This window comes from Populus euphratica, unplaced genomic scaffold (assembly GCF_000495115.2).
Source record: "Populus euphratica unplaced genomic scaffold, PopEup_1.0 scaffold48.1, whole genome shotgun sequence".
NCBI classification, from domain to species: Eukaryota; Viridiplantae; Streptophyta; class Magnoliopsida; order Malpighiales; family Salicaceae; genus Populus; species Populus euphratica.
In genome coordinates this window covers 1,769,833-1,781,496 of record NW_011499879.1, presented here as the reverse complement: position 1 = coordinate 1,781,496, position 11,664 = coordinate 1,769,833, and the positions used below count along the sequence as shown (strand labels likewise).

The following is an 11,664-nucleotide window of genomic DNA, read 5'->3' as shown; positions in this document are numbered from 1 at the left end:
AAAATCTCAGCCCGATCTAACGGTGAACGAGCTGGAAATCAAAGAAAGAGCACAGGCTACTCTGCTGCCTCTTCTTCTCTTTTTCTCTCTTAATTTTCTTCTCCTCTCTTCTAATTTCAATCTTACGCTACAGTACCCGAACCACTTAATTTTAAAGTGGTCAGCTGCCTCTCTTCTCAATAAATGTGGTGGTCCCACCATCACATGATGTGGAACCATACACAACATGAAGGACCTATATTACGGGTTACCTATCATCAAGCCTATGTCTGTATTTGGATAAAAGGTAGTTTGTGATTTTTTTTAAGCAAAAATCAAGTGTTTTTTTTTTAATTTTTAAAGGAGTGGTTTGTATTTAAAAAGTGTTATATCTTAAAAAAAATATATTAAATTCACTACATCTCCAAGCCAAACACATTCTATATTTACTATGGAATCAAGCAATTCTTTTTATTAGGAGTTTCATAAGAAGGAATCCATCTATTGAAACTATTTAATAGTATAATAGTTGTGGTATTAAATTATGATTTAAAAAATAAAAACCCTAATAAAAAAATCACGTCAAATGGACTCTTAGTTTATTTCAATGCAATGGAACCTTTAAATCTTTTTTTTTTTTAACGGAATCTTGTTTTTAATTAGTTATTTCATAATTTTTTATATTGCCTGTAAATCCCAGTTTTAACATCTGTAGATCTTTTTACCAAATCTAATGCATGCATGTGTCCATAATTTCCATTCTAGCAGCTAGAAAACGAGTACAAACTGTCGCTCATTCTCACTAGCCAAGTCACTGGCAAGCAAGTTCCTCCTCCATTAAGTACCGTGTTTTGCCAAATATATTTTTTTCCCGAGAAAAAAAAGTTCAATCGGTGGTCAAAGAGAGAAAAAAGAGCCGGCGGTAGGCGCCAGCAAGCAAGTTGCAAGGAAATCTTAGGCGCCTAGGTAGTTACTTTCTATCCAACGTGAAGCCATATCGTCAAGAAATAAGATTTTCGGTCTATTTAAAGCATGTTTAAGAATACAGTAGAAATTATTTTTAAAAAATATCTTTTACTTCAAAATATATTAAAATAATATTTTTTTTAAAATATTATCTTTAATATTAACACAATAAAAAAATAAAATAAATAATCTAAAACTAAAATAAATTTTGAAAGTTTTCAATTACGCGGTTATACGGCAGTAGCAGGCCGTGATATCAGCTCAACGCTTGAGAATATGCTTCTTGTCCCCATTCGTCGATTGTCTTTTGTTTTTGGGTGAACTACGAACACACCCTCCATCTATTATATAGAAGTCAATTAGGTCCCTGATCTCCTGCTACCTGCACAAATGTTACCTTCTGGAATCAAGTTATCAAAATTCGATGTGTCAATCTCTTCTTCAATCAGGATTCAACTTAGGCAGGGTTTCTCTCCTCTCTTCTTCAATTAGGATTCAACTTAGGCAGGGTTTCTCTCCTCCAATTTATATGATCACAGATTCTTTAAAGTCGATTTGAACACCGTCAGTTAAGAAACATTATATGTTAAAAGATAGGCGTGATTTTCTTAGTTAATTATTGTAATAACAAAGTTACATTATAAAGACAACAAAGTTGGTGCCAAGACAATTAAAAATGGCTATTAGAAGAGAAGAAAACTAAACTAGTAACTCAATATGGAAAATTAGCATCCTGGCGATGGAAGGATGAGATTGGCATGATTTTCATAGTCCGAGGGTAATATTGGTGAGAAAAATACCAGAGAGACGTAATTGTACTTTTCACCTTCATTTTTATTGATTTGGACATGCCCTAGCTTCTTTTGCCTATAAAGAATACCAGGCAACTGGCGCGTAGCGTGGCAAGAGATTGAAAAGGATTGAAAGCTCTGGGTTGTGAATTGGGAGGAGCTGCGCGACGCGGATTGGCAGCGACTTTCAAGCGGGGAAGTAACTGGGCTTCCTTTTTAAAAAAAAAAATGGAACTGAAAATGACCCGAAGAGGATTTTTTTTTTAAATGGAACTGAAAATGACCCGAAGAGGACAGCATGCTGGAATTTGATGGGTCAGTTGTTAGGTTTGCATTCAAACATTAACGCTGGGAAAGAGCTTTTGTTTTTCCTAGTATGCTGAAGGTGGTGTGTATTGCTTGAAGATGAGCCAAGAACTTACTTCTTATTGGCTGGAATTTCGTCAATTCTTTGCACTATAAGATTCTTCGTCCCCGGATTGAAATGGCATGCCCCTAGGAGACATGCCAGGGAATCTTTCTATAAGCGAAGTCATTCACACATGACATTGGCTACGAAACGTATTGATTTGTGCTAGTCGCTTTATCCATCGAACCCATGAAAAATAATAAGAAATTGGTCCTTGGATGGTTTTGAAGAATATAATTACGTTGAAATTGATATGTTGTTTGCTAATTCCTTGTTCATTTTCATTCTTTAGTTATGCCTTGACTGAAAAGTAAAAAAAAGGAATATTCGGTATTGTAAAGATTACTTGGTTCAATAAGGGAATTTAATGCGTAACACATTCTTACAGAAACAATTGGAAATTAATTCAAGAGATGATAGCATCAATTTGTTTTTGGTTCGATATATAGTAAGAATATTGGGATAAAAAAAATCTCACTCGGAATCCAATTTGCGACATGATTCGAGTATATGGTACAACTCTCTTATCATTAAGGCTAATCGCCCGAATCTATCATGTCAATCATTACCACACCCCGAGTGAACCATGAATTCAAATTCAACGGCACAAAAAATTTCACGGGTCAAAGTTTTCGAATGAAAAGGTAGGCAAGACTTGTACGGACCGAAATTAAAATTCTTGATTCACCACCGACATTTGACCAAAGACCACGTGGCTATGAGCTACCTACGTGCCTATGTATTGATCATTGTATTTTCATCATTTTGAACAATTGGAAAATAAATTTTCCTAAGAAAAGAAACGACTCTCAATTGATTGCGTGCAAGAGCCGTTTATATATCAAAATAATATATTTTTTAATTTTTATAAATTTATTTTTAAAATTATCATATCAAAACTACCTAAAAATATATAAAAATTAATTTAAAACAATAAATAAATAAATATTTTTTCTAAAACGTTTTTACACCACAAAAATAAACTATGCCTAAAAATAATTCTCCATTAAAGTATCATTTTAATCTTAATTTTGTGTTGAGATTTCCTCTACATTAGATACTTTATACTAAAAACTATGGGTGTTTTACTGTATATTTATTTACTGTCTACATTTCACATTGGCATGTTCACCTTATTATTAATAACTATTTTTAAAAAATTCCTGAAATTTTTATTTTTTTGCACTTCATTAAATGAAATTTATTTCTTTTCAATGTACTCTTTTGAAGTTATGTTAGAACGGCTCCATGTGTTAAGATTTATTTCAATTTGTTTATTCTTACATATCCCATGTATTATGAAATATTCTAACATTGAATTACATTTAATTTTATAAAATATAATATTAGATTATTGTTAAAAAAATTTAAAAATTTAAAAATCAAAATTAACATTTAAATAAAAATAGAGCATTTTTCCCTGATGCCTTGGAGAATACAATTTTTCCCTTTAAGTTTCAATCTTTGTATTATATCTGGTCTCTATATTTTTATGTTATTACTATTTGGTTTAAAATTTTAATTTTTTATATTTTAATCCATGAATCTTAAACATGGAGAGAAAAAAGTGGAAAAAAAAGCTCTTAAATGGTCAAATTTTAACAACTAATAACTTTGTTTTTGATTTATTCAGATTCATTTTGAAATAGAAACTCAATGGAAATGTTTTATACCTTTAATAATTTAGAAAAAAATAGATCAAAGTTCAAAAGTATTTTCAAGTTAATTTGATTTTCATTTTTTAGTTCCATTAAAATATCTTTTGTGGGTGATAATGGAATTTAATTCCATTGGCCTATTGAGGCTATGCTACACCACATGTCAAAATAATTCTTTTTTCAATCACAAAAAAAATATAGATATTATTAATGTATCTCTTGAAAAAAGAAATAGATTTTTACCAGCATCTAATATTAGCTGCATATTGAATGATATTTTTATCTGATATTGAAAAGGAAACACATTACATTAATTTGAGTCAACCTGGGTTGAGTTGTTAAACTTATAAGAATAATCTTGAAAACAATAAATTGAAAAATTAAATATCTTATTAACTTAATATTAAAGGATAAAAATAATAAAAAAATAACTTATTTCGTTTAAAAAAACAAGTGAACTTGAGTTAACTAACCAAACTCTCAATGCAATGTATACATGCTATTTGATTCAATAAATATTTTATCCTGGGTATTATTTTTTTAATAGATTTATATGGCAATAAAGCACGTATAAGTTTTTTATATGAAATATTTTTTAAAAAGAAAAAAATCATGATAGTCACACGAGACTGAGAAAACAAAAGCAAATGATTGATAACAAAGGATAAAATTGTATTTTTTTAGTTTTAAATTAAATAAAAAATAGATCATCAATAACAAATGATGAAGTTGAATCTTTTTTTTTTTTTATAAAAACTTTAGGGATAAAAAATGCATTAAAAAAATTAATAATTTGAATGTTATGACTTGACTCATTGAACTTGTGATTCAAATCATGAACTCAAATAATTTTAATATTTTTTTTATAAATCTAAATATAACCCATTAAAAAAAAATCAACCAAATAAGGCAAAAAAGCTTAATGCTCATGCCTTTTAAAAAAATAGCCCATATGTGTGGGCTTTTAAGTCTACATGTGAGAGCTTGAGATTCTATTTTTTTATTATTATTATTTAAAAGGATAACCAACTTATCATTCAAAACCTTTTGCTTTAAAAAATAGGTATATAAAACATTATTCGGCAAGGCAAATAAGGCGTTGTCTACTAGCCTAACGGTGCTTGAAAAATAAGAGTTATGGGTTTTAAACTCAAAAAACCTATTTTTGACCCATTTAAAGTCAAAAAATTCTATAAATACTCCTTGAACATTTAGAATTAATTTAGCAACCTAATAAGCACAAAAGATGAAATAAATCACAAAATCAATTCATACACATTTATAATCATTTTTTTTTTACTTTGATCATCTGTATTTCCTATTAAGCCTTTTCTTAAAGGAAAAAAAAAAGACAATTGAACAATAATTTGGACTCAAAAAAGTTTAATCATGTATTTTTTTTAAAAAAATCAAATTAAAAATTATATAAAATCATTACTCCAATTCATAATGATTTAATTTAACAGTTCACAATGTAAAGTCCACAATAAAAGCATCCCAAGTCTTAATGCATTAGAATGTAATTTTTTTGATAATTTTTTTAATTTTTTTGGGTTGAAAAATATAGGCCCAAATTTTAAGCCTAAACACGTGGAATTAGTCTTCTTATACAATATGCTTGGGCTATCCTTTCAAGCCGATGTGCCCTAGACTTGATTCTTTAGGGTTTCTTTTTTTTTAATATTTTTTAACATTTTGAAATAAAAACCATATTTAAATAATTAATTACAATAATATTTTTTAATAATTCAATTATTCAATAAATTTTTGATAATATTTAAGTTTTTTATTTTAATATATTTCTTTATAATTATATATGAAACTAATATGTACTGGTTTTAAAACAATTATGCATAAATATTCAATGAAAACAAAACATATATTTTAATATTATTTTAAGTTTTCTTTTAACATTATTTACTTCTATTAATTACTTTTTATTTCTTCATACAATCATAAGAAAATAATTGAAATATTTATTTATTTGGAATTTAAATTATAACACTTTTAAAAATATTCATTTAATTTCCATATGAAAAAATTGGTCTGAAAAGAGCGTCATTAATTATGGAATTTTTGTTCAATTTGCAGCTGTGCTTTCGGTGAATTTAGGCAGACCCACAATAAATAATAAAACGGCGGCTGTGAATTCAAAAGAAAGCGCATTAATCGACTACCTCTAGCCCATAAGTATGCCCAGATTAATAATATGGGCTGGAAGCTTCTTAAAATTCAAATCACAAATGGCGCGCGTTCACTTGTTTTACCCTTTCTTGCCCCTCCATTTTTTTAATCATATTCTCTTGTTCAAATTCAGGGGAATAAAGGGAAGATCTCTGCAAATCGTCGCCGATGAGATTCTTCGCCGATCGAGAAATATGTTACGCCGATATCCTTCCTCCTTCTGAGGTAATAATCATCCTCAACCACTCAATAATAATAAGAAAAGCTGATATTCTTTCTTTCTTTTCTTTTCTTTTTGGTTTTTGGACAAGGTTCGAGCGAGAATCGAAGTAGCGGTCATCCTCAACCACTCAATAATAATAAGAATAATAATAAGAAAAGCTGATATTCTTTCTTTCTTTTTGGTTTTTGGATAAGGTTCGAGCGAGAATCGAAGTAGCGGTGCTCAATTTTCTCAAGATATTGACTTGTACTGATCCGGCGATATCAGACCTCCTCCTGGTATGATAATCAAGCAAAATTTATTCGAATTTGGTTAAATAATTGAAATTTTTTGGGGGTTCAGATATGCTAAATTGATTTTGTTTGATATGGATGGGAAAGATAAATAGAAAATCGAGTAATAGGCGAGTAAGTCAAGGACTATTGACGGATGATGATACGTGGATTTTCCTCTCCCGTTCATTTTGTAAAAGGACTTTAATGAGAGCAAATGCAGCTAAAGCATTTATTAGAGGTAACCAAATCAAAATTACTGCAGCTAATTTCTTTCATTCTTTTTTTCTTAATCAAAATCTCGCTTTGTTTGGGCTAATAATGCAGTGTGGAAGGTGATGGAGATGTGCTTTAAGATTTTGTCACAAGAAAAGCGGGTAACGCAGCGTGAGCTGTTTTATAAGCTGCTTTGTGTTTCGCCGGATTGTTTCTCGTCTCCATTGCAGGTTAATCGGACAATCCAAGGTCTGTTTAATTTTATTTTTTTGCGTATTGGTTTTTGCTCAATTGAGAGAATGGTGTTAAATTTGTGTGTCACAGATGTTGTAGGTTTGCTTCGGTGCAGTCGTTATAGTCTTGGAATCATGGCATCCAGTAGAGGAATTGTTGCTGGCCGTTTGTTGTTGCAGGCAAATAATTGAATTGTTGAATTTGTTTTGGTTTGCAGATTATGAAGCAAATGTCTATAGGTCTCTTCATGCTCTTTGGTTTCTTGGTTTTATGTGATAGGAGCCAGACAAAGAGGTGGTGGACTGTTCTGAATGTGGATCTTCTGGGTATGCAATTTCTGGAGACTTGGATTTATTGGACAGATTGGTTATGAAGACAGATGCCCGGTACATTATTATTGTGGAGAAGGTATTTGTTTATTTTGGTCCTTTTTATCAAAGTTCTTCTGGGTTTCCAGTTTCCAGGCAGTAAGCGACACTCGTGGATTGGTGCAGCATGCAATATTCCAGCGATTGGCTGAGGATCGCGTATTCAATCACATTCCAAGCATTCTCATTACAGCCAAAGGATATCCAGATATAGCCACAAGGTAAAATTGATGTTCTTTTGTTTTTATCTTGGTTGCTTTAATTATTATCACAATGTTAAATTCCTTACAGGTTTCTTCTTCACCGAATGAGCCGGACTTTTCCTGAGTTGCCAATTATGGCACTGGTTGACTGGTATGGATGACCTTAAATACTTGTAACTCTAATGGGCGTGCTTCTGCCTTCTGTTTTGAGCTCTTATACATTATTCCTGGATTCACCTTTGCAAGGAATCCAGCTGGATTAGCTATACTATGCACCTTCAAGTTCGGAAGCATAGGAATGGGTCTCGAGGCTTACAGATATGGTAAGTTTTTGCGTTGTCATTCTGATTGTTATCTATTACGTCCCCTTGTCTCGAAATGACAACAAATACTAATTGGGGTTCTTCCTTTCTGAAGCATGCAATGTGAAGTGGCTGGGACTGCGAGGGGACGATCTTCAGCTAATACCTGAAGAATCTTTAGTCTCACTGAAGCCAAGAGACTTGCAGATTGCTAAAAGTTTGATGTCCTCAGAAACTTTGCAGGTATGCTAGCAAGCATATTACCCTCTTTCAATTTCTCAAGATCTTAGCTCTGGTGAGGAGGTGCCCCACACCCTCTCTGCCAACAGATTAGTAAAGGAGAATAAAAAGAAACAGTAGAACAACAAAACTGCACCTTCACTTTTTAACATAACCAGCACCTTTACTAAGTCGATTACATTTGACAGGAGAAACATAGAGAAGAATTGACATTGATGGTTCAGAGTGGCAAAAGAGCAGAAATCGAAGCTTTATACTTCCATGGATACGATTATCTGGGGAAGTACATAGCTAAGAAAATCGTGCAAGCAAACTACATTTAACAGTAACAGAATCACAAGCCAACAAATACAGAGCTCCATGTAGCAGTTATATGCCATTGTAGAACAAGAAATTCTTCGCTAAGAGTCATGATCCAAACACTTTTGCCAAGAGCTAAACCAGTAGTATATCGTTTACACATGTAATTACCTTGTAAACTGTAATCATGCAAGGAAACAAACTTAGACATGAACCAAGCATGGAGGGTCTGAAAATTCAAATTACATAGCTGAAAGGCATCAACTATCTCAAGAAGCCTATCACAAATCTCAGCAAGCAGACACCGTTCACCACTGACATTGGAAGATTAGTTAACAGCTGCAGTTATCTGATCCCAGATCCAAACATCCCACCTTCTCAAAGGCTTAAACATGGTGGTGATGAATATGCCATCAGTCATGCTAGCTGAATACACAACTGCGAAAAATATGTTTCTTCCCACATACCACTTTTCTATGTAAATTATGATGAGATGCGATGAGGAATTTGATGAGTTGGAGAATTGAAGGTGATAAAAATAAGGAAGCCTTTAGAAAAATATGTTTAAAATTAAAACATCAACACGTATTTACAATAAAATTGATACAGTGATAAACTAGTTTATCTACCGCCCTACGATGTTGGTTGGATAAAACAAATTTAAACATCAAATAAAAGTTATATACCGCAAGGAGCTATTGAATTTAACATCAAATAAAATTGATACAGAAATAAACTAGTTTATATACAGTGATAAACTAGCTATTTATATTATTATTAAACTTCAATTTTTCTAAGATTTGACTGATGCAAAAACAACTTGATAGATTGATAAAAAAATATAGTTTGCATTTAAAACATTTCAAGATGATAATTTTTTAATATAAATATGATAACTTATTAAATTGATTTAGACTTCATGGCTTAACCCACTAAACTTGTGACTTGAATTCTAAATTTTATTGAATTTAACAACTTTATTTTTTTCAATAAAAAACTATTTTTCACCTAATAATTTGATAAATCAGAATATATGCTCGTAAAATTGAGCATCAACCAAAGGCCGAAATGTTTATTTGACATTGTGATAATTTCATAGAAAGCAAACCGAAATAAATTATAAACATCAATTTAAAATCAACCAAATCTTAAAGGATAAAAAAAATAAAAAAAAATAGAAAATGGAATTCAAAAAAACTATTTAGTATTATTATTAAACTTGAGATGACAAATCATCCTTAAAACATCTTGATCTGACTTTTTAGTTGGTCTAATTTTAAAATTAATCTGTATGGGAGTTGTTTTTATTTGACCTAATCTATTTAGTGGATCCAAAGTCAAATAAACGATGGTAAAAACATGGTCTAATTTTTTAAAAAATAGGATGACATCTTTTTTTTTTAATATTGAGATAATAGGATATTGAAATGATTTAGGCTTTGCAGTGTAATTCGCCAAACTTGCATACCGATGGATAATACTAGGTTTAAAAACTATTTTTTATTTAATAATATGATAACAAAAATAAGTACTTGTAAATTTGAGTACCAACCAAAAACTAAAGCATTTGTTTAATACTTTGATAATATCACTGATAATAAATTAAAATAAATTATAATGAATAATTTAAATTCAACAAAAAATATTAAAGGATAAATTAAAAGAAAAAACGAAGATAAAACTTTTTTTAAAAAAATAAAGAAATTAACCTCCTTCACTATTTATATGAACAGTGAAGGTAGTAGGGGTCTCCCTAGGGGGAACCTGAGTTCATTTAGTGTAGCACTAGTTGGATGCCCGCATTACATGGTGGACTCACCTTTTATTTTTATAAAAACTACTGTGAAAATTTATAATATAAAAAATAATAATTTTTTCATATTAATAATAATTTTTTTGTCAAATTTATTAATTATTTTATTAATAATATTTATAACACAGATGATAATATTTTCAATATTCATTCTATTAATTATAATAAAAATAAAAATATTTATAACACAAATAATATTATTTTGTCACCTGGTACTGGGTCTACCACGCGCATTGAAGTTACCAAAGCGTTAAATGATGCTTGGGTTTGATGCTCGCAAGGGTATAACTGCCCATGCGTCATATGGTGCTTGAGTCCGCCCCAGAACCATTTGGCGAAGGGGCTGCGATAGCCAATCATTCATTCGCCAAGACTCCGGCGCCATGTGGCGCTCGGGTCTGCCCCAGCGCCATGTGGCACTCGACTGCCATAGCTAAGCGGGTTTTTTGCCATGATCCAAGCGCCAAGTGGCGCTAGGGTCTACCTTTCGTATTGGAGTTGCCCTTGCACCAGGTGGTGCTGGGTTTACCCCACGCAAGTGTATAGTCACCTATGCGCCATATGGCGCTCGGGTCTACCCCAACGCCACGTAGCAGTGGGGTTGCGATAGCCAATTGGCTTTTTGCCAAGACCCCAATGCTAAGTGGCGATGTGGTTGGCTTGGAGTGAGCCAACACACTTGGGTCATGGAAAAGGACCTGATTGTCTTGGGTTCAGCATCATATTCCTAGCTCAATGGGTCATGCGTGACCCAATTCTATTGGGTCTTGATGAAGAATTTTAAATAAAAATATTAATATCAAAAATAATATTATTTGTGTTATAAATATTTTATTTTTATTATAATTAAAAGTATTAATATAAAAAATATTGTAAAAATTTATAATATAAAAAATAATATTTTTATATTAATAATAATTGTTTTTTCAAATTTATTAATTATTTTATTAATAATATTAATTATAATAAAAATAATAATATTTATAACACAAATAATACTAGTTTTTATATGAATATTTAGAATTATAATAAAAATAATTATATTTATAACATATATAATTATATTAAGAACTTCAAGGATGATTATAACACATAATAATATTTTTATGTCAGTACTTTGAGCTATAATAATATTTATAACATAAATAATACTATTTTTTTATGAATATTTTGAATTATAAGAGACAAAATAATGTTTATAACATATATTATTATATTAATACATGTGATTGGGCGTGGATGAGTCCAGACCGAAATTAGAGTTGGCTGTGGACGCGGCTGTGAGTTTGGGCGAGGATGCGTTCACGTCTACTTAGGGTTGGGCAAGGACGTGTGCACGCCCAATTTGAGTTTGAGAGTTGACGTGTTTAAGTCCAACAGCGGGTTGGGCGTGGATGCCTCCAGGCCCACCTCGGGGTTGGGCGGGGATGCCTTTAGACCATCGTGGTGTGGGGTTGGGGTGGACGTGTCTAGACCCAACTTGGGTGTGGGTATGGACGCGTCTTG

At 31.4% G+C, this 11,664-nt stretch overlaps 1 protein-coding gene across 3 annotated transcripts; it reads left to right on the top strand.

Moving 5' to 3' along the window:
- Positions 1–6,050: 6,050 nt before the first annotated feature.
- On the top strand, positions 6,051–8,618 carry SPO11-2 (sporulation 11-2). Of its 3 annotated transcripts, none has more exons than XM_011031056.1 (11): positions 6,051–6,212; positions 6,405–6,488; positions 6,591–6,723; positions 6,810–6,947; positions 7,032–7,111; positions 7,212–7,318; positions 7,390–7,521; positions 7,592–7,654; positions 7,750–7,826; positions 7,921–8,048; positions 8,234–8,618. In XM_011031056.1, exons 1-11 carry the CDS (start codon positions 6,156–6,158, stop codon positions 8,366–8,368), a joined length of 1,134 nt encoding a protein of 377 aa, XP_011029358.1. In that variant the 5' UTR covers positions 6,051–6,155; the 3' UTR covers positions 8,369–8,618. The 3 variants fall into 3 exon arrangements, with proteins under 3 accessions (XP_011029358.1, XP_011029357.1, XP_011029359.1); XM_011031055.1 differs by having other exon boundaries at positions 6,053–6,212; positions 7,023–7,111; XM_011031057.1 differs by having other exon boundaries at positions 6,054–6,212; positions 7,023–7,111; positions 7,212–7,340; positions 7,427–7,521.
- The last annotated feature ends 3,046 nt before the right edge of the window (positions 8,619–11,664 follow it).

What these genes read in the sequence shown, in the direction of transcription:
- SPO11-2 (XM_011031055.1), top strand. Translation starts at nt 6,156, where the DNA reads ATGAGATTCTTCGCCGATCGAGAAATATGTTACGCCGATATCCTTCCT. An exon ending in GGTTAATCGGACAATCCAAG is followed by an intron (nt 6,948 to 7,022) that starts GTCTGTTTAATT and finishes TGTGTGTCACAG; the next exon opens with ATGTTGTAGGTTTGCTTCGG. An exon ending in ATTATGGCACTGGTTGACTG is followed by an intron (nt 7,655 to 7,749) that starts GTATGGATGACC and finishes CACCTTTGCAAG; the next exon opens with GAATCCAGCTGGATTAGCTA.